At 52.6% G+C, this 20,726-nt stretch overlaps 5 protein-coding genes across 5 annotated transcripts; 1 reads left to right on the top strand and 4 right to left on the bottom strand.

Annotated features, from left to right (window-relative positions):
• Window positions 1-46: 46 nt before the first annotated feature.
• On the bottom strand, window positions 47-3,645 carry BO72DRAFT_532266 (DEAD/DEAH box helicase). The gene is made up of 2 exons (XM_040950426.1): window positions 3,146-3,645; window positions 47-3,013 (listed from the first exon to the last, which is right to left on the bottom strand). Exons 1-2 carry the CDS (start codon window positions 3,592-3,594, stop codon window positions 259-261), a joined length of 3,204 nt encoding a protein of 1,067 aa, XP_040795960.1. The 5' UTR covers window positions 3,595-3,645; the 3' UTR covers window positions 47-258.
• Window positions 3,646-3,985: 340 nt separating this feature from the next.
• BO72DRAFT_453151 (SDR family oxidoreductase/polysaccharide deacetylase family protein) lies at window positions 3,986-6,533 on the bottom strand. The gene is made up of 5 exons (XM_040945908.1): window positions 6,098-6,533; window positions 5,339-5,918; window positions 4,991-5,280; window positions 4,542-4,919; window positions 3,986-4,467 (listed from the first exon to the last, which is right to left on the bottom strand). The coding sequence occupies exons 1-5, from the start codon at window positions 6,189-6,191 to the stop codon at window positions 4,010-4,012; spliced, it is 1,800 nt and encodes a 599-aa protein (XP_040795959.1). The 5' UTR covers window positions 6,192-6,533; the 3' UTR covers window positions 3,986-4,009.
• Window positions 6,534-8,971: 2,438 nt separating this feature from the next.
• Window positions 8,972-11,067, bottom strand: BO72DRAFT_294158 (uncharacterized protein). Its single transcript, XM_040940381.1, has 3 exons — window positions 10,520-11,067; window positions 10,143-10,424; window positions 8,972-10,085 (listed from the first exon to the last, which is right to left on the bottom strand). Exons 1-3 carry the CDS (start codon window positions 10,609-10,611, stop codon window positions 9,239-9,241), a joined length of 1,221 nt encoding a protein of 406 aa, XP_040795958.1. The 5' UTR covers window positions 10,612-11,067; the 3' UTR covers window positions 8,972-9,238.
• Window positions 11,068-13,959: 2,892 nt separating this feature from the next.
• Window positions 13,960-16,084, top strand: BO72DRAFT_294057 (putative choline transport protein). The gene is made up of 5 exons (XM_040940380.1): window positions 13,960-14,450; window positions 14,506-14,552; window positions 14,607-14,686; window positions 14,740-15,232; window positions 15,293-16,084. Exons 1-5 carry the CDS (start codon window positions 14,268-14,270, stop codon window positions 16,056-16,058), a joined length of 1,569 nt encoding a protein of 522 aa, XP_040795957.1. The 5' UTR covers window positions 13,960-14,267; the 3' UTR covers window positions 16,059-16,084.
• Window positions 16,085-16,488: 404 nt separating this feature from the next.
• On the bottom strand, window positions 16,489-19,992 carry BO72DRAFT_440730 (ATP-dependent Clp protease ATP-binding subunit). The gene has a single exon (XM_040943459.1). The coding sequence runs from the start codon at window positions 19,554-19,556 to the stop codon at window positions 16,770-16,772; it is 2,787 nt and encodes a 928-aa protein (XP_040795956.1). The 5' UTR covers window positions 19,557-19,992; the 3' UTR covers window positions 16,489-16,769.
• Between the last annotated feature and the right edge of the window lie 734 nt (window positions 19,993-20,726).

The following is a 20,726-nucleotide window of genomic DNA, read 5'->3' as shown; positions in this document are numbered from 1 at the left end:
GTAAGGAAACAAAAAAGACGATATCGAGATATCTATAGCTTCTAAAATATAAGACAGTTCTCTGCATGCATACAATACATACACCCAGTACCCGTTCCAAAACCCCCCGTACCATTTTCATAGCATCATATCGATAATCATGACATCCGAAATTACACCCCCAAGAAGAGACGGCAAAAACGTGGGCTTCCATCGATGATTAGATCGAGACGGGCCCCTCTGCTGAGGACCGTATACGGGATCTATATCCTATCTTTTTTAGATCCCCGAGCTACTGCTCGACTTCTTGAAGATATACCCCACTCGATTCCCCTCATCACGCAACATTGCAACAAGGACATCGTCGTCAATGACGGATTCCATCGCCACGACGTCCAGGGATTTCGCCTCGTCGTCGTCGGCCGGGGCGGTGAGGTGGTAAGGGTCGATGTGGCGGTACTGCGCGAGGGACTGCTTCATCCTCTGTTTCTGGGAGGTAGGTTTTCTTTCAAAAGGAGGTTGAGGAGGTGGGGACGTGTTGGAGGGGGCCGGACGGCGGAAAGACCGGCGAGAGGAAGTCCTGCGCGTGTTTGAGGTACTAATTATCTGCTCCTGTTTCTCCATGTCGAGCTGCGAGGCCTTGATGAGGGTAGGCATGTCGGGGAATTCCTCGGCATCTGCATCTTCTTCTGCTTCCTCGTCAGACGGGGGGACGGTATCCCCCTCCTCCACTTCTACTCCCACCTTATCATCATCCGCCGCCTCAGGAGATGCTTGTTCTTGTTGCTGTTGACCAGTACCTCCGCATTCACATCCTAACAACATATGCGTCTGACATCGACTCTCCTCATCTAGTCGGAATAAATCCCGGAGCTCGTCACGCGAAAACTGTGCCATTGATGACGATGAGGCAGCACCGGCACTATCCGATGCCGTCGTCGTCATCACGCTGTCCGCCAGACCCAACTTCGTCACCTGCCGTTGCCAGATCTTTTCCTCGAGACTCCCCTTCAACAAGATACGGTAGATCCGACATGGCCGCTTCTGTCCGTCGCGGTGGATACGCGCCATTGCTTGGATGTCGGTGGTCGGGTTCCAGTCGACGTCGAAGAGCACCAGGCGGCTGGCGCCGATGAGGTTCAGCCCCGTGCCACCGGCTTTGGCGGACAGGAGAAACGCGAAGCAGAGGTCCGAGGGAAGACGGTTGAAGTCCTCGACGAGGGAGTGACGTTTCTGGGCTGGGGTAGAGCCGTCGAGGCGGAGGAAGGGCAGTGAGAGGGACGATAGGAGGGTGGCGAGGAGGTTGAGGGTTGAGGTATAGTTCGAGACGAGGACGATCTTTTCTGCGCGGGACGAGGTGCGGAGATGGTGGAGGAGCTGATCGAGAACGCGGATCTTGGCGCTCGATGACGGGGAAAAGTGTCGGAGGAGATTGGGAGGGAGGGAGGAGAGCAGCGCGGCGATGGTCGAATTAGGGGAGCTCTCCTTGTCTTCGTTAGCCCTAGGCGAGAGGAGTGACGGGCTGTTGCAGAGCTTCTTGAGGATGGTGATGAGCTGCAGCGCGCTCTCGGAATTGCCGATCACGCTCTGAAAGATGGGCGACGCCAGCACGCTCTGGTAGATGCTGGCTTGCGTGCGCGTTGGGTTGCAAAAGAGGACGTACTCGGACTTGGGCGGAAGGTATTTGGCCAGAATTTCGGCCGTGCGGCGCAGCATGAACTTGGAGGTGAGCTCGCGAAGCTCCTCATTGCGGGCTTCGCCCTTCTCGATGTCCTCCTCAGTGGCTTCGGGTTGTCTGCTCTTGACAATGGGGATTTCAAACTCCTTGATGAAAGCTTTGAAAGTGCCCAAGACGCCCGGGTTGACGAGGTCAACGGCGGCGAAGAATTCCTTGAGATCATTTTGGATCGGGGTTCCAGATAGGATGACTCGCTTTGTGGCATTCAAGGACTGAATGGCCTGTCCGCTCTTATTCTGGAGGGTCTTCAGGCGATGTCCTTCATCCGCAATGATGATATCGACGCCACTGCCTCTGGCCAGTCCCTCCTGCACCGTCCTCAATTTCTCGTAACCCACTATCATGACACTGTACGCCTTGCCCTTGGTGAAATCTGTCAGCCGCTTCCGCTTATCATCAAAAACGAAGACCCCGATGCGTTCAATGCCGAGCCACTTGCGAAACTCCTTGCGCCAGTTACTGATCAGCGTCACCGGACAGACAATGAGCGCCTTCTTCACGACTGGGGAATCCCCATAGACGGGGTTCTGCTTCAGCAGCGTCCACAAGAGGGTGATGGTCTGCAGCGTTTTGCCTAAGCCCATGTCGTCCGCCAGAATCGCGCCTTCGCCATTGAACGAACGCATCCCCATGACACACTCGTAAAGGAACTGGACTCCCTCGCGTTGATGCGGCCGGAGATGTTTCGCCAAGATCGGATCGACGACCACATCAACGACTCTCTTGCCGTTGGGCACAGAATCCGGGCGTTTCATGACCAACGCCCCCGTCTGCGTCGGGTCATGCCGGGGAACTGGCATCTCTGTCGAAACGGAAGTCTGTGGTATCATCGTAGAATCCAGCAGTGGTCTCTTATAGGCTCCAGAAATGCCACCCTTCCTAGACGCCGGGTTCGCAATCCGGATGGGACTCAGTTTGGAAGACTCATCCTCCTTGCCCATCTCCGGCTTGGTGTTGGTGCCTGCGCTCCGAACCGACACAGAAGCCTTCCCAGCCGCTGCTGTAGCCGGAGTTTTCGTAACAGCAGCATTAGTCTTCACAACCGCTTCCTTCTCCTCAGCACCTGACAGACCCCTTCCAGTCAGATACTCTCCCCTAGAGACCTCACAATCAATCTCGGCCTCCTTCCCCGCAACCGATAACATCACGCCCGCCTCCAACGACCGGGTCTGCGATACCACCCCGCGCCCCATATCCTTCCCGGAGGCATGATCAAACATATATGCATACCCATCCCGGACCTTGATGATCCCATCGCCATCCCAAGTTTTGTTTTTCTTGGTCGTTGGTTTGCGCCTGTTCACACACACACACAAAACAAAAAAAGAGAGTTAGTCCTGTTTGATCACTCCCGCGTCTAAAGGAGATAACAATCCATAAGCAGGATAGAGACATGAAGACAATGTAAACATGAGAATGAGAACTCACCACAAAACAGTAAAATACCTCTCTCGGACCTGCCCCGTTGTCGCCTTTCTGTCTTCACTACCCGTCCCGGCGCCGGCCCGCGCGCCTTCTTCCCCCTCCCTCTTCGCCTTTGATGTATCATTCTTCGACACCCGAGACGGCGGGGACGAAGTTATAGACGATGTAGGCCGCTCCCGCGCCAAGCACAACAATGTTCCTCGCTTCTTCGGTTGTGATCCTGTCGAGACACCTGGGAGAAGTGTCCGATTCTCGATCCCCGTTACCGTATGATCCAGATGGAGGCGCGGTTTTTTCGTCGGGGGCTCCCCCGTGGGGTCTGTGGTTTCCGAGGCGTCGGCTGTGGGAGCAGGAGCTGTAGCGGGAGCATCGGGAGCGGTATTGGTGGTCGTCGCGGGAGAAGATGGAACGGGCTTGCGGATTAAAGGTGATTTGAAAGGTTTAAAGACCATAGCGCCCTTGAATCCGAGGAGCAGAGAGGGGGATTGCTGGGGGGTGTTCTGTTGAGAGGTGTTTTGCCGCTGTTACTGATGCAGGCGTGGATTGGGACGCGCCGGGACAAAACGCGCGATCACGTGATAGAAAGAGATTCGGGGTTGCCCTTCTGGGGTGAGGATTAACTATAACGACTCAGGTGCGGTAACTAACTTACCCCCTACTAAGCTATAGGTAGCGCTGGAGACCCTACTTGAGCGTTGATACTGTTGAGAGTCGGTTTTCACTAATCCCTGGTTTTGACAGGAAGACGAATATGTGCTTCTGCGTGTGTATTTCCGAAATTCGCTCACAATACTGGACATATACAGCACATACCTGAATTTCAATTTCTAGCTTCACCAGGTGCTATACTCACTGCCAAGTGTACGTTCAGAAGGATGCTTCCATTTTTTTGTCCCGATACCACCGGGCAATCTCCCCCGTCTGACAGAACTCCACCTCCTCCCCCCACCCCTGCAGCCAGCGCAGCAACCGCTCCAACATCCCAATGATATGCGCCATCCCGCTCGTGTCCGGATGCATCAGCACCGGGAAGATGGGCTCCTCCTCGTTTTCTCGGATCCACAGGAACCGGTCCTTCCACAGGTTCTCGATCACTCGCACGTCCGTGTAGCCGTGCGAGTTGGGCGCGTGCGGCAGGAACTGCATCGGAGTCATGTCCTCCATGTACCAGTTGCAGGGGACACATACGAGCGGCCGACGGTCCGTGGTGGTCTGCGGGATTGGGTGCATCCAGGTTGATGCGGGGCGGGAGAAGTTGATGGGCTCGAGGGGAGGACGACGTGGGGCGAAGAACGGATGGCAGTCGTGGTCGGTTAGGGAGGCATCTGTTTGTGTTCAACAACTATGTCAGCATTCAGAGATATACGCAGAGGGAAAAATCTTATCGGTGACGACAGACCGTATTCGAAACCAAATTCCTCGAGAAGATCCATCGTCGACTCTCGCAGCTGGTACAGGGGAGCCCGATACCCGACGGGCTTCTTGCCGGTGAGCTTGGTGGCGATCTCGATGCATTTGACAAGGACGTCTCGCTCTTGTTCGACGGTGAGCTGGTAGGCGCCCTCGTGGGCGTAGCCATGCAGACCAATCTCGCAGCCCGACTCGACCACCTGGCGGACCTCTTCGGGGAAACTCTCCGCGGAGTGGCCGGGGATGAACCACGTGCAGCGATCCGCAAGATTGAGCTTCTTGAGCATGCGTACAAGTCGAGGTACACCGACTCGGGCTGCGAAGAACCCGGCCGAGTAATCGGCTAGAATGTTATCTGGATGTTGCCCTGTAGTGTGCGAAGAGGAAAGATTAGCATGCAATACAACCTAGGAGGTGTTGGAGTAAGAAGCCACGAACCCGTTCCTAGCCATCCAGAGACCGCATCCAAATCGATTGATACGGCAATTCGAATCTTGTTCCGCTTCGGCTTGGTCAAGGCCGGTGGGATGGACGAGGCGATCGAAAGCTCCTTAATGTCAGCCGTCGTCTTCTTCGGCTCATCGGTTTCCTTCCAAACCAGACGCCCCTCCATGTCACTGTCGACACTCAAGCACTGTCCTGAGATATGCCCAGCTGCACGATGAGAGGCCAGAAAAGCCATGGTACGAGCCACATCCTCAGGTTTCGCAATCCTCCTCAATGGCACACTATCGCATAAGTCAGTGACCTCATTGAGCTCCTCGTAAAGGGAGTGGTTAGGCTCACGTTGCCCGAGCCTCAGCCCACACCTCTTTCGGATCATCCAGCCGACCTTCAATCATGGGCATGTCCACCCACCCTGGAGCAACGGCATTGATTCTCGCCTGGCTATTAAGCCGAACAATTTCATTCTTCACGCCGTGTACCAGTGCATATTGCAAGCCCGCCTTGCCCGAGGCATACTCGGCGTGTCCCTCTTGACCAAACCTGCCCGTCTCACTGCCTGTCACGACAATGGCAAGGTTGTCCAATTCCTTGCCCAGCGTCTGCTGCGACAGCTGTGCGGATCGAAGGAAATGTTTGATTGAGAGAAAGGTCCCGCGCACATTGACGCGGTATGTCCTCTCCCAGGCTTCCAAGGGAAGCTCCCAGATAGGGTAATCCTTGCCCTCATCTGTGAGGCCTGCGTTAGCGATCAGGATGTTGATCGGCCCGAAGCGCTTGCTGGCCTGCGACACGCTCGAGCAAATGGACTCCTCGTCCGTAACATCGCATCGGAGAATATGAAGTCGTGAGTAGACGTCGGGTGGTGCCTGGGCAAGCTCTAGAGGCTTAAGATCTAGTGCAGTGACTTTACATCCTTGGTCTATATGTCTAGTAAGCACAATTCCATAGCAGGAGAACTACCATGCGGTACATATCTGCAGACAGCTTATGTATGCATGGCAATCAGACTATAAATGCACAAGCCTAAGCTTATGTCACGAGCCACCGGGGATAAAAGTTGAATCTAAGTCCAGTAAACAAAACGTTTCTCTAACTTACTCAGAAATTCCTGCACGGCTCGTCGACCAATGTCACCTGCGGCTCCAGTAATCAGGACATGGAGCCCGTCCAGTCCTAGAAAAGAGAAAGGCATAGGGAACTATGGTTATGTTGATGCTCTAATCGGACCTGGTAGCGGATAAGACTGACCCCCTATGATAGTACCGATTGAGGGCAAGCCGTTGCGACGACGAGCCTAGCGTTGATGATAGGCACAGACGGTCGGCCAATCAAGAGGTACCTGTGTCCTCAATGTGCAGCGATTATCTGAAAGATCAGATATGCACAAGCGCTTACAGTCCGAATTGCGGTCCTGCAGGGCATAGGGCTGCAGGGGTGTGCTTTCTTTGCCAATGCGAAAGTAGGACGTGAGACGCAACCGATATACTGGATCTCGTACCGCGAAATAGTAAGCAAATCAGTATACCAATTCAATAATCCTTCAGGGCATAGATTAACAAAATTCACCTTTCACCTTACCATGCTGTCCGTCGTAATGATGGGATCCAGATATGCGCATCACGTGCTTCCTCCCCTCCCCTTCCCTCCTTTTGATCGGGATTACGATAACCGAACACTAATGAATTCCCAATCATCTGAAAGGCTACGACCAGGCATCGATACCCATGCTCCTCCTCCCCCTTAGAATCACCGGTGGATTGACCCTGTGCAGGCGCCGGCCTTCTTAGTGCAATTTCTTCAACAGTCCAAAGATACTAGGCGCGGAGGATGGCAACAAATACGGCATTATTGGGCCGAGCATCCAAACGAGGCATCTCGTTTTCTTTTTTTCCTTCTTTTTTTATTTCTGTTTTCCCATGCCCAATAGATCCTGCCTTAGCCTCGCGAAGGATCTAGTCCGTCAGAATCCTCCTCGTAAACTTGCGTGGTCGTTGAACAGGAGATTATCTACGCAGCGTAAATTAGTCCAGAGACCCGGCTAGATTAAGCGATGCTGCTAGACCGAGCGTTTGTTCAGAAGGGAAGGATGAATTTCTGTATGTCGAAACCAACGCTAGATCAGCCTATGAGGGACCAGAGACAGCAAAGGGTAAGTTCGGGCAGATTCTTGGGAAGCACCGTATACTGTACTGTACAAAGCTATCATCGAAGGTATTCTGCAGTGCCGATATCCGTGGAGTCCTTCCATCGTATCCTAAGCTACTCAGTATATACGGGACCAGATTCACCCAAACGCGAGAGGCCAATTGCGCGAATTCGTGTGCCCACTGACTTCGAACGAGAGCAAAGTTTGGTACGATCAAAGTCTGTGCAGGAGGATAGCCACATACTGACAGCTGATCCGCGATAATAAGCCTCGTGCGATAACCCCAAGAAGTTAGTGCCAAGAGCGAAGGTTGGAGGCATTGAATTGACCATCCGTACCTCCGAAAGTATGAATCGATCGAGAATCCCCCGTCCATCATAGGCCCGAAGATACGCCTTTGAATGGGGAAGGGTCTTTTGTTTTGTGCGCATGCCAAATGTATGGTTTCTGAAGCCGCTGAGAACTCTACAGTCGAACGAGGGAGGCATACTGGGAATGATAGGAGGTGGCAAACTCCCCTCCTAGATTATGCATATCCACTTCCAGATGAGCTGGCTTACTGGGGTTCTCAAGTTCAGGTATTGTGAGTGGAAGTGGATTCCTGGGGGAGGGCTTGTCCTGGTTGGCCGTCCAGGTGATAATGATTCAAGGTTGTACTCGAGTATTGCTGTAAGCGGAAGTGTCGCGTGCACTCTGAGTCTACCATTCACAACCAACTTACACGTAGTGGTCCGTGGTTCGATTGAAAGTGATGGTCGACATCGGCCGAAAATCGAAAAGGATCTTTGCCCAAAGCGGTTGTTGCCGAGTGGAGAGGGAGAGAGGGAGAGTGAGTGACTGAGAGAGTGAGTGTGTGTATGTGTGTAGTGTGTGGTCCATGGAACTGAAGGCTGTGGCGGATATGAGAGCGAGGTCTTGTTTCTTGCTGCTAATTACAGTTGATGGCCATCTGGAAAACTGGATAAGGCTGGAAAGACAGGCACTGCAATGAATGGGTGGGATGAACCAAAGTCAAAATGCTGACTGGCTCTTGCCCCTGGTGCCTGGGGCTGGCCTGGAACTCCTCACTAATTTTTCTTGTTTCTTTCCTTTTCGTCTTTGTTTTCTTTGTTTTCTATTCTTTTTTTTTTCCCTTCCCCCCCCTCCTTTTGCGAGGGGAAAACTCTGCCCCGATTTTATTATTGAGCAGCACACGCACATCTGCCTTCTTCTTGGCTGGCGAAGAATATTAATCTAAATGATTAAACACCAGTAAGTTACTACGGAGTACTGTATCTATGTCTGTATCGCCCACTGCTGGCAGCCCGTGGATGTTGCCCCATCGGGTGACGAGTACCGAGAAAGGTATTTTCCCGGGCCCGGGGTTTCCCGTAACCTGTTCAGCTGTTGACGGTACGGAGTACTTCAAGACTCCATCGACAAAACCACTTGCTACTTTTGTGACTTTGTCACTTGTGTACCCCGTAACCTACACTATCCAGTAGATACAAGACGGGGTCTGTCTTGGCCCGTGGCGGCCCCGGGCCGCACTGTCTGTATTGCCAACAACCTTTTGTTTAACCCGTCTCATCCCACTCTGTCATGTGACTCATGTCCCATCAGAAAAGTGGAAGAAATGATCGGGTCACTTACATGATTCTACCCAGCATGTGTTGCCCATCCATATTCAACTGGAATAGCTGAACTAAACATTAGCCTTCGTATCTACATGAGTACCCATGGTCCTAGTGCTATCTCTATCCATTAGGATGCGTTCGTATTTTGTCTATCCGTGGTATACCTGGTCGCCCAGACCAATGCTCGTCATCATCACTCGGCTGCGGGACGAAACCCCCACTCACCCATCATGCTGATCAACGATGGGGTGCCGAGCAATTTTTACCTATATATACAAAAATCGGTTGCCAATCAGGCGTCGCGGGCAGATCATGCCATATGTGTAATCAGTATTAAGCACAGATGGGAAAGAAGTCAAGGAAGGTGTGGAGAGAGTGGAACGAAGGTGGAGGGGTTATGAGATACTGGGAAGAATTTGTAGATCATCAACGACAGAAGAAGGAAGTCAAGTGAGTGTAGATAGAAGATTGAGCCACTTAAGGCTCTGGATGTTGGGTTGCCCCCGCGCCCCGAGAATCCCAATACTCGGGCGGTCGTGTTTCCCGCTCCACGGTGACTGTGACGTCCTGTCGAATGCGGAGGGCTCGTTCTGAACCGTCGTCACTGGGCTCGCGATCATCAACCTGTTCCGTGCTGACATCCGACACAGCCTTGCTGGGAGCCACAACAGTGCTCTGGTTATAGGTGCGCATGCTGAAGTCTCCGGACCGCAGCTGACTGTGAGGCCCGTAGTGTTGGTACGCAGACCCTTTCGGCGCGTATGGACCTGTTCGATAGCGGTCCGTCCCTCGGTGGGACCCTCCAGTCCAGCTCTTGAGGGCAGGGAACACATCACGGAGGAGAGACCACACCAATGGTAGGTTGGTGACCAGAATAGCGACGGTTGCTTCACGAAAATACCAGTTCATGTAAACGTAAGAGATGAGCGATGGTACCAAACAATAGAGTTTGTTCAGGAGGGCCGCGACGATGACAAAGATACCCATGCCAAATAAGAGCATGAGGATCAGCTTTTGTTTCAAAGGGACGCGCACTTGGACCAAGAGGGGGATCCCAATGAGAAGCATGAACACATCTGCGGAGATGGAGATAACGCCTTGTACAATCTCATAGTACTGATATGTCGAACATTGCTCTATCGCAGAGTCAGCAAGAGGCGTACAAGCTATCTTTGCAGAAGATGACTTGCCGTAAGGAGTCGGCACAGCCCAGTAATTGTGGATAGGCCGACAGATGAGGAACAGGGACAGTTCGGTTGCCACGAATCCAAGAGCAACGTATATGGAGAGGTAATTGACCCATTTTCTCTGGCGCAATCCCTCCCTATTTCAGTCCCAAGAGTCAGCATCCAGCATAGTCACAAGTCATTGATGATCGTACGTGATGCGAGCATAAATCACCAGCATGCAGGCCTTCATCGCCCAGATGGCAAGGAGGAAGCAGTGCTCCGACACAAAAACCCATTTACTTCCACGGATGCGATCAGCTTTGATGGTGGGGGTTAATGATTTGATGTCATCTTCGCTCATCAGATTGGAACCCCCGCCTGAGGCGACCTGATTGAGAGCAACACAAAGAAGCGTGTACCAGACGACAGCGAACATCATCAGATAATCGTCCGTCTGGAGATTGGTGACCCCCAACCGACGTATTCGTGCAATGCTACACTCCACCAAGAGGCCATGGTCAGCACCGCACTTGAAGACGAAGACAAGACATGTCTTCCAAAATGCAACAAATAAGAGGCTACTACTCACAATCTCAGTACCGCACCCAGCACCCCGACACCATAGAGCGTCCATGTCTCCCGCGCAAAATTGCGTGCGAAAGCGGGGCTTAGACTGGACATCGTGCTGGAGTGCAACCTGGAGAGCCACGAGGTGACCGGTCAATCGAGATCCTTTCCTGCAAGGGACCAACACCGGACAAGGCTCAGGGTAATATAAGTGAGTTGCACTCACATCTTTGCTAAGATAAGGTTGGGTACCGGCACGCCGGCCAGGGGAGAAAGACGTCCACACTTGGTCAAGCAATCAAAACGGCGAACCAGGATGTATGATCCCGGCTAGCTTGATGACTGCGTGCGTAAAGAGATCATGGACTGAGAAGATAGTAATCAAGAGGAAGAAGTGGGCGAACGACAGGCATGATCTTCAGGCTAAGCCGGTTCAATCAGCCGGGGGTCGGTGATTGAATGACCAGCGAAATGTATGCAAGGATGAGCCAAGGGTGCATTTCAGGTACAGACACCGCACCGCGGTTGGCTGCTTACTTTACCAGCTTCATCGTCATCGGAGCCACGAAGAATCCGTGATCCAGAGTAGACTTGTGAGTAACTTGCTACGCCTACCTGGATCATGTATGGGGAGACCGGGAGAGGGGCCACTTTGAGCGGAAAAGATCAGCCCTCACTCCACCCACTGCACCGTCGTCCCACCAGGAATGCACCTTTGCAGATGCACACGTACTCAATGTGTACAAATTGTACTCAGTCAATGGATGGACCGCACTTTCTTTGACTTTGGGGAGGTGGGTCCCTTAATGCCGGCTAGTTGCAACTTAATTTGTATTCCAATCTCCACTTGGTCGGAAGCCATTTGAATCAATTCATGCGGCACCAGCTGGACTCGGTCGAAGTCGAACTCTCTTCGCTGGAGCCAGATTCTCCCATTTTGGGTCTTATATGCGAAAGATCTGGCATAAAGTTGGTCCTAGACCAGAGCACTTAAGCACCAGCCAGCGAAAAACTTAGCGTTATCGCACGTTACCGTCGAGAAGAATCGTCCCCAGCTGGCAGGGGGATTTGCACCTGGGTGGCGCAATGCCCCAGTTCAAGTCGATCCTTCACTCAAGCGAAGTATTCCTAATATGGCCACTCAGCCAGTGGAGACATTTCTCCTCGAACCCGTGAGTATCTAAGGTGAAGGCCAGTTGATTAATTCCAAACCCAGCAGCGTCTGGCGCAATATAGGGGGAATGGGAATTGTCTCCCGAGACAACATACAGAAATGGGGCGTGGCTTCCACCGTTCATTACTATGAACGACACTAAGGTGCACCCCTGCTGCATGCATGTGCGTAAGTACCGGTATGCCCTTAGTTAAGCGACATCACTGTTGAAGGTGGAGCTCCTCGCTCTGCTTCCCAAGGGTGCATGTAACATTGTTAGAACTAGTCAATACATTTGTTACCAAAAAGTTAATCGAGCTGGAGCCAGTTCAATCCGTTCATCCGATTCAAAGACTCCCCCACCTGATCGGACTACGATGCCTCGAATCGCGAGTAGGTGAATGGGGAAGGGTTCATTATTGCGATCGTAGGGTAGTCGGAACGTACTCTGAAGATCCGCAAGTGACTTCAGTGCTTGCACCTCGTGTGTGCTGAATCAGTCAGAGATGGCGAAAATAAGGAAAATTTCTCTCGCCTACTGAGGTGAACTAGCAGGGATGTATGACGGTCCGGAAATAGTCTACACCTGCACGTTTAGCTTCGAGAATCCGCCGCTAAGCTCGTGCCATCTCGATCTTGACTCCTCGTTGGTGGGCTGGCGAACGAATCCCCATTGAACTCGTTTCACCAATCCACGGCCTGGAAGCATGATGGTCCGTGTTCTGGAACAGGAGGTTTGTTCGGTCTCGGTGCTCATTTGCTAGGACACACGGAGGACTATGGCGGCCACACGCTCGAGCCGTGTCTGCGTTAAAGTGCTCGTTTGCGTCTCTTGTTTGTATCTTTCTGGGAGTCTTGCAAAATGTCAAGTGTGACAGAATATAATGGCTTCTTAAGTAAGGCATGCGACACCAGTGGTGCCATTGGAGCCAACCTGTCGGCCCAAGGGTGAGATTTTGCCGCTAGAACCCGGCCTTGCAGGGATTAGAAATGGGGCAGGTATTTGGAAAAGAAACACTAGTCGAATCCATCGTTCGAAGACTCAAGAGTCCCGAAGTGAGTGGAGCAGGCAGTAAGTGATGGCACTACTGTAAATACTTTGTATCAGCATACCAATTCTCTCTCCTTTCAGAAGGCTGAGTCAATTGCTCAATTGAACACTGTTGCTCGGGAGCTAGGTATTGGAGGGGTGCAGGTAGACTCAACAGGACCTTGAATCCAGGAATCCGGCACTAGGTGATACACAGGCATAAGTCCGTGCCTATATCTCAGGTAAATGGATGGGGAGAGGAAATTCGGCTCTGACTTATCAGTGAATAATGGGGATTGATAATAGAAGGCTGAAGGAAGGTCGGAAACACGGAGTAAGGATAATCAAGTACTCCGTACTAGGTAATCAATCGGCCTCGGCTCTGGGAAAACCCCGGCTTCTTGGCATCCGATGGCGGTGGCTGCCCATTTGATAAGGCATCAGTAGCCAATGTGTAGCTGTATGCTAGTGCAATTCATTCATGATTGCGGTTTGATGTAGGAGATTCATGCTTGCCTACCAAAGTGCTGAGGCTTTTAAAAGATGATAAGCCGAAGGAAGTATACATACATCGGTGCGTGCTTCGCTGCCTCTAGGCTCGACTTCTCTTTCTCTCTCTCTCTCTCTCTCTCTCTCAACACGTCCCATACATGACCCAATTTATCTCTACCTCCAACAATGTCTTATCAGCACAAGATCAATGTCGGTCAAGCTGTCTGTACCCGAGTCATCCATTCTGTCCTGCGAGGTACTACGTAGGTAGGTTCATCCAGCACGTTGAAGGTCGTTAGCTTCCCCAGCTTCCCCGGATTGAGGAATGAGGAATGGGTTCTGATGAGTCAATAGAACCCATATGTGGAGCAAAACAAGCATGTAAAGATTTTGAAAACCATGCAGACCAAAGCCCCGTCCGTCTAGTTCCCGATGATAGACAGGGAGGACACATACCTAAAACCAACCTCGCAAGATGAAGGCAGAAGGGAGAAGTGGGCAAAGACTCCCAAAGAGTGTAGGTCCGGTCACGTTCACGGTATCTGCTGAAGCTCCCCCTTTGGGCCTAGTCGTTCTTCACGCCTTTCCTGCTTCTCCGCCAATCGGAGCCTTACATCAGCCAGAATGTCCCGTGATTGGGCGATAACGGCCCTTCCCACGCTGTGTTGGCCCCACCAGCTCTGATCACTTGGAGTATACGGAGGGAGTAGGTACTAGGTACCGTCCTCTAGGTACAACTCATTCATTCCTCCCTCTCTCGCCTCTATAAACTGATGTCCTCGCCCACGGTGCCCTCTGGCTCTTCTCCTTGTGTCATTGTGCTCTCTTACCGCTACGTCACACATCACTAGGGAAAAGAAACAATGATTGTTTTCAACCTGTGATTATTCGGCCAGCCCTGACCTCGACCATCCACCCCATCATTTGTCATTCACACAGAGGCCACACAGATTAGTGACTTATAACAAGAGCCTTCATAGTACTTCCCCTAGCAGCCGCCGTCCTATTAAAGATCCTGACCAACCCTTGCTCCCATTCGTCGTTGTTCCACCTTCCTCGAGCCATATCATTATCCCCGCCGAGTCCGACCCCGAGATGACGACAGAGAAGGTAGCAGAGAAGTTAGACCCCATCGATGCAGGGGAGGATGCATCATCTGTGGAGGTAGTCAATGCTTCGGGTCACCGTCAGGAAGTCGACCGCAATTTCAGTCTGTTGAGTATCTGTGCCGTTGCCGTCACGACCGGAAACACATGGATTGCCCAGGGTGGCAGTGTGGTATGCTACGATTAGTCTTCGGTCAGAGCTAGGAGATTGGACTGACGGTATCCAGACAACGGCCTTGAGCAATGGAGGCCCGTCCGGTGTGATATATGAATTGTACGGCCCTTGTCTTCCATCCGGCACGGATAAAGAGTACTAACATGATCCTAGTATCGCCGTGTCTGTATGCTACTGGCTAGTCGCAGCCTCGATTGCAGAACTGGCATCTGGAATGCCATCTGCCAGTGGAGGTAGGTAGATCTGGACTCTTCTGGGATATCCTTCGCTCTAACGTCTACCCCAGTATACCACTGGGCTACCATCACTGCGGGCAGATACGGACGGGTGTGCGGGTTCTTTGCCGGATTCTGGAACTCGCTGGCATGGATCCTGGGCGCAGCCTCGATGTCAGCTATCCTCGGACAGCAAACAGTGTCGATGTACGCCCTCATGCATCCTGGCTTTGTGCCTCAGTCCTGGCATATCTTCGTGAGCTTCATCATCTGCACCTGGATGTGCTGTTGTATTGTCCTCTTCATGAACCGGTGGCTTCCTCACATCGGCAATCTCGGCCTGTTCTTCATCCTTGCCGGTGTATTCATCACCATCGTTGTCTGTGCCGTGATGCCTCACATCAATGGCACCGGCTACGCAGCCAGCAAGGAGGTTTGGAGCTCCTGGCAAAACGACACAGGCTACTCCAGCCAAGGCTTTGTCTTCGTAGCTGGCATGCTCAACGGCGCATACAGTGTTGGCACACCGGACTGCTCATCTCACCTCGCCGAGGAGATCCCCCAGTAAGCCGTGCCTAGTGCTTCCCTCCATGCAACAGTCCCAACCCTAACCTCAACTTCCAGACCAAGCCGCAACATCCCGAAAGCCGTCCTCGCGCAAATGACCGTCGGCTTTCTCACCGGCATCGTCTACATGATCGCGCTCTTCTACAGCATCACCGACCTCTCCGCCGTACTCAACAGCGTCTACGGCTTCCCACTGGCCGAGATCTACTACCAAGCAACCGGCACCCGCGGTGGGGCGCTTGGCCTCCTGATCGTCGCCTTCTTACCGACGGTCATCACCTGCGCAGGGTGCTACATCACGGCCGGACGCACCCTCTGGACCATCTCCCGCGACCAAGCGACGCCCTTCCACAGTTGGCTCGGCCACATTAACACGCGCATGCACAATCCCTTCAACGCGACCCTCGTCTGCGGCGGTATGGTCACCATTCTGGCGTGCATCTACGTCGGCTCCACGACCGCCTTCAACGCCTTCGTCGGCTGCTTCGTCCAGCTCTCCAGCCTCTCTTACTTCGCCGCCATTTTCCCGCACCTGCTCACCCGCCGCGCCTCCTTCGCCCCCGGCCACTTCTGGATGCCCGGCCTGCTCGGGTACATCGTCAACGCCCTGAGCTGCGTCTACATCATCGCCTTCGTCGTCATCTTCTGCTTTCCGTACGCTTTGCCCACCGACGCGCAGACTATGAACTACGCCAGCCTGATGACCGGCGGGCTGACCCTGTTTGTGACCGCGTGGTGGCTCGTCAAGCAGAAAGATTACACCGGGCCCAAGGAGGTGCCCGTCTCTGACAAGATGGTAGTCGAAGGGGTGGCGGACTCGTAGTCTCCTTGGCTCCTTCGTCCCCTCTATGATTCAAGACAAGATGAGTTATTATTTATAAGGGTTCGTGCGCTCTCGATTGGTAAATAGCTTGGTTCATGGTACTAGTCTTCATGTACATAGGGTTCTTTTCTAGTGCTCTTTTTCTTCTTTGCGTGTGCTTGCTCGTCTGGGAATCGATTAATCGGAGTTCATGGATTATGTATGTCTGGGCTTCTTGAATGTATATGGGCACATACACGGATGTATGGATAGGATATGTCACTATCGAGATATCTAAACTTGAGCAGGTAGTGTCTATTCAGATATCTATGATGTAAAACAGAAATTAGCGCATAGTATGACTGATTGTACGGTCTAGTGTTACGGTACTCAATGGGAGGGATATTATCTATAAAAAGGGGAAGATGAAGAGAAGAGAGAAAAATTTTTTAATCTCCTAAATTGAATTCACAACTATCTAATCAAGCGTATTAAACCCTGATTTGTACAATCATGATAGTTAAAGTATGTACTCGAACATGCTTATTTAAGACAAGCCAGCCTGTACAAGACATTAAAGAGACTGTCCCGAGCAACAGAAAAGGTAAGAAAAAAAAGAAAAAAAATCATATCTCATGATATCATGAAAAGAGAAAGCCAGAAGTATATCAATGAGAATCAGAACACTTCGTCACTTTTTCATCGCTGCGCCTTTCATCAACTGCAAGCTTCTTACTCATACAGATCCATGTCACCACTGCCATCTTCCATCTCAGCTAATGCATCCTCATCACTGTCAACCATGTCTTGATCTCCGTCATTGTCGGTCCCATGGTTGGGGAGGACGTCGATGCGACCTTCGCGCATAACCACGCGAGCTACTTCACCGTCGCGAATGCTGCCGCGGAGGATGAGAACAGCGAGGCGGTTGAGGACCTCGCGCTCAATGATACGGCCCAAGGGACGAGCACCATAAGCAGGCGAGTAGCCGGAATCGCCGAGATAGTCCTTGACTTCTTCAGTGCATTCAATAATCACGTTGCGCATGTTGTCAGTAAGGCGCTTCTGGACCTCGCTGAGACGGAGGTCAACGATCTTGCGGATCTCGCGTCTGGTGAGACGGTTGAAGATGACGATGCTTGAGATACGGTTGAGGAATTCGGGCAAGAAGTAGTCGCGGAGGGCACCCATGACCAGCTCGCGCGTGGCGGGTTCGATGCGGCCGTCCTTGGCGGCGGGGCGAGCGAGGAACTCGGCTCCAAGGTTGGAGGTCATCACCACAATGCAGTTCTTCGCGTCGACAATTCTGCCCTGTCCGTCGGTGATACGGCCGTCATCCATGAGCTGCAGGAGGACAGTCAGAACCTCCTTGGCAGCCTTCTCGACTTCATCAAACAATAGAATGGAGAAAGGCCGGCGACGGAGGCTTTCGGTAAGCTGACCGCCAGCGTCGTGGCCGACATAGCCGGGGGGCGCTCCAATCATGCGGCTAAGGGAGTGCCGTTCTTGGTATTCGGACATGTCGAACCGGATCATGGCCTTGGGATCATCGAATAGGAATTCCGCCAAGGCCTTAGTGAGAAGCGTCTTACCCGTTCCCGAAGGACCACAGAAGAGGAAGCTGGGCGGCGAGTTAGGGTTGCTTAGTCCCGATCGTTGCAGGCGGATAGCGTTGGAGACCGATTGCACGGCCTCCTTCTGACCGACGACCACCTTGCCAAGATGCTTCTCCATGTTCAACAACTTGTCCTTTTCGGTGGTCTTGAGACGAGTGACGGGGATACCGGTCCAGCGGGCCACGATTTCGTTGATTTGGTCGGGGCCGACGGCATCTGCCAGCAGAGCCTCGCCCGCATCGCCCTGGCGAGAGCGTCGCTCCTCGTCGGCCTTAGCGCGGTCGATTTCCAGTCGTTCGATGAGTTGCTTGGTCTCGGGAATGGCATAGTACTCCAAATCAGCGGCGGTCTGGGTGTCACCGGAGCGCTCGGCCTCGTCACGCTTGACCTTAAGGGAGTCAAGCTTCATCTTAGCTTCTTGGATAGCCTTGCTGCGCTGCTTCTCGCTTTCGTACTTTTCCCGCAAGGGACGGAGCTCTTCTGCGACATTAGCAGCCTCCTGCTTGGCCACTTCCAGGCGAGCCTTGGAGGCATCGTCTTTCTCGCGCTCGAGAGCGTGGATCTCAATCTGTAGCTGACGGAGTCTTCTTTCAAGGTTATCGAGGGCTTCGGGCTCGGATTCACGGGTGACCCGAACAGCAGCAGCAGCCTCGTCGATCAGATCGACAGCCGAATCGGGAAGACGACGAGCTGTGAGATAACGAGCGGCAAGTTCGGCTGCAGAAACAATGGCGCCATCAAGAATGTTGACACCGTGGTGCACTTCGTACTTCTCCTTCAAGCCACGCAAAATCGAGATGGTTTCGGAAACCGTGGGCTCCTTGACCAGGACCTGCTGGAACCGACGTTCGAAGGCCTGGTCCTTCTCAATGTACTTTCGGTATTCGCCCAATGTGGTAGCACCGATACAGTGCAGCTGACCACGAGCCAGCATGGGCTTGAGCAAGTTGGCAGCGTCCATGCCACCTTCACCACTGGAGCCTGCGCCCATGAGGAGATGGATCTCGTCGACGAACAAGACGATAGTGTCCTTGGATTCTTCGATTTCCTTCAAAACGCCCTTCATGCGCTCCTCGAACTCACCACGGTACTTACTGCCGGCAACGAGAGAACCGACATCAAGGGAGAGCAGGCGGCACTGGGCCAAGTTGGCAGGAACATCGGCATTGACGATCCGACGCGCCAGGCCCTCCACGATGGTGGTCTTACCAACACCAGGCTCACCGATGAGCACCGGGTTGTTTTTCGTGCGCCGACTGAGGATGCGGATGACACGTCTGATTTCTTCCTCTCGGCCAATAACGGGATCGATCTTTCCTTCTCGAGCCAGCGAGGTCATATCGATGGTGAATTTCTTCAGGTTCTCATTTTCGCTCTCTGCGTCTGCGGTCTTGGAGTCGACTCGCTTCGTGCCACGGATCTGTTGTACGGCACTGTCGATCAACTTGACATTCGGGATGTTGGCGTCTGCTAGAGCGCGCTGAACTTGTGAGTCTTGAGCGCAGGCGGTGATGAGGTGGTCAATGGCGACATAGGTATCCTTCTGGGTCTTGGACAAGTCGCTAGCAGAACGGAGGACTTTTGCCAGTGCGGGCGAGACGCTGACGGACTCTGGAGGTGGGTCTTGGCTGGGCAGGCGCACGAGAAGCTTCATAAGGGAGCGTTCGAGAAGTTGGGGATCGCCATGGGCGCGTTCGATGACTTGACGGAAGAGAGGGGCGGAGGCAGTGTCGTGGGATGGATGGGCGGTAGCTTGTTGGTCTTTGGACTCATCTGGAGAGGGGTTCAGGAGGGAGACTGCAAGATGAATGGGAAGAATCTGTGAGTGTGAATATTGTTCAGCCAGGCTGCTGGAGTCCAGCAGGGCCTTGTTGGCTTTGTCTGTAAACTGAGCACCGTTCATGGTGTGAAAGTGGGGTTGTGATGTGCGGGAAAGGAGGTATCAGGTAGTAGTGATAGTAGGTGAGAGTATACAGAGGTAAAAGGTGTGAGGTATAACGAGGAGGAATGTCTCGTTAGGATGAAATTAGCGATAGGCAGGTATTAGTGGTAGTATTCTCTGAATTTGGATGTGTAAGATGAGAGTGAAAGACACGATGGAGAGTCGGCACGGAAGGTGAAGATATAGAAGCTGGTCAGGCATCGCCGGCTTCCCGCCATGACGACACGGGCCCGCTTCCACCGCCTTCCAGAAACACCGCGGCTTTGCTCGCTCTTGCTGGATGTCACGTGCAGGCTCTGGAAGGTCCTGGATTCCCAGCCTGGCCCATCAGGCCATCAGGCCATCGGGACATCAGGACATCAGGTGATCTGGACCCTGATTTAGTGATGGCAATGACAAAGACCAACGGAGTCATCTTCCCTCTCCGGATACTTCTCCTTGTCTCTATTTCTGTTCTCTCAGGTTCGAAATCTGATAGGACCTATTCTCGACTTGTCTCTTGCTTTCCTCCACTGCACTCACTCAAGTCTCAACCCCACCAGCATCATGAGCCGTCTGTCGCACGAGACAGTACTAATAACGCCCCCCACGTTGGAGAGCCATCGGCCCGTCATCGTGATTGGCATGTCTTGTTGGTCTGGCCGGGATTAAACTACATTAGAGTTACCAAGTCAAGCCAGACACATCATTGACTACCAGCTTCAAAGAATGCTATGCGTACTTTCGGACTAATTTATGCGTACTTCCGAGGTTAGTCCGAAAGTACAGGACATGTACGATGAAAAGAGGGAAAAAAATATTCTCGGAGTCTCTGCGAGCGAAGACAGCTAGCCAGGCAGCCCATCAGCAGCAACAGCAACAGAGTCTGCATTATTATTCCCAAGGTTGCGCAAGATTATCCACCTCTTTCATTCTTGTGTGGAGTTTCACGACAAAAATCCCCCTACTCCGTACTCCGTACTCTACAAGATGTCGGGATTGAGTCTGAGCAATTGTGAAAAGAGCGAAAAGAAAAAAAAAAAGTACCCACAGGCACAGACACTTCTCGCGGGGCATTGAGACCCTCCCCTAATTGTCCAACTTTTCCTTGTCTCGACTCTCTTCTCTTTAACTCTTTCTTGAGACTGCAAA

Source organism: Aspergillus fijiensis (genome assembly GCF_003184825.1).
Source record: "Aspergillus fijiensis CBS 313.89 unplaced genomic scaffold BO72scaffold_85, whole genome shotgun sequence".
Classification (NCBI taxonomy): Eukaryota; Fungi; Ascomycota; class Eurotiomycetes; order Eurotiales; family Aspergillaceae; genus Aspergillus; species Aspergillus fijiensis.
Note: the sequence above shows the minus strand (reverse complement) of the source record. Positions and strands in the feature narration are given on the sequence as shown.

Coding starts and splice junctions, on each gene's coding strand:
- BO72DRAFT_294057 (XM_040940380.1), top strand. CDS start 14,268: ATGACGACAGAGAAGGTAGCAGAGAAGTTAGACCCCATCGATGCAGGG. Junction 14,451..14,505: donor TTGCCCAGGGTGGCAGTGTG/GTATGCTACGAT, acceptor GACGGTATCCAG/ACAACGGCCTTGAGCAATGG. Junction 14,553..14,606: donor TCCGGTGTGATATATGAATT/GTACGGCCCTTG, acceptor ACATGATCCTAG/TATCGCCGTGTCTGTATGCT.
- BO72DRAFT_532266 (XM_040950426.1), bottom strand. CDS start 3,594: ATGGTCTTTAAACCTTTCAAATCACCTTTAATCCGCAAGCCCGTTCCA. Junction 3,014..3,145: donor AGGTATTTTACTGTTTTGTG/GTGAGTTCTCAT, acceptor GTGTGTGAACAG/GCGCAAACCAACGACCAAGA.
- BO72DRAFT_440730 (XM_040943459.1), bottom strand. CDS start 19,556: ATGAACGGTGCTCAGTTTACAGACAAAGCCAACAAGGCCCTGCTGGAC.
- BO72DRAFT_453151 (XM_040945908.1), bottom strand. CDS start 6,191: ATGCCTTTCTCTTTTCTAGGACTGGACGGGCTCCATGTCCTGATTACT. Junction 5,281..5,338: donor TGGGCTGAGGCTCGGGCAAC/GTGAGCCTAACC, acceptor CTTATGCGATAG/TGTGCCATTGAGGAGGATTG. Junction 4,920..4,990: donor CTCTGGATGGCTAGGAACGG/GTTCGTGGCTTC, acceptor CGCACACTACAG/GGCAACATCCAGATAACATT.
- BO72DRAFT_294158 (XM_040940381.1), bottom strand. CDS start 10,611: ATGTCCAGTCTAAGCCCCGCTTTCGCACGCAATTTTGCGCGGGAGACA. Junction 10,425..10,519: donor CTGGGTGCGGTACTGAGATT/GTGAGTAGTAGC, acceptor GGTGGAGTGTAG/CATTGCACGAATACGTCGGT. Junction 10,086..10,142: donor GTGATTTATGCTCGCATCAC/GTACGATCATCA, acceptor GGACTGAAATAG/GGAGGGATTGCGCCAGAGAA.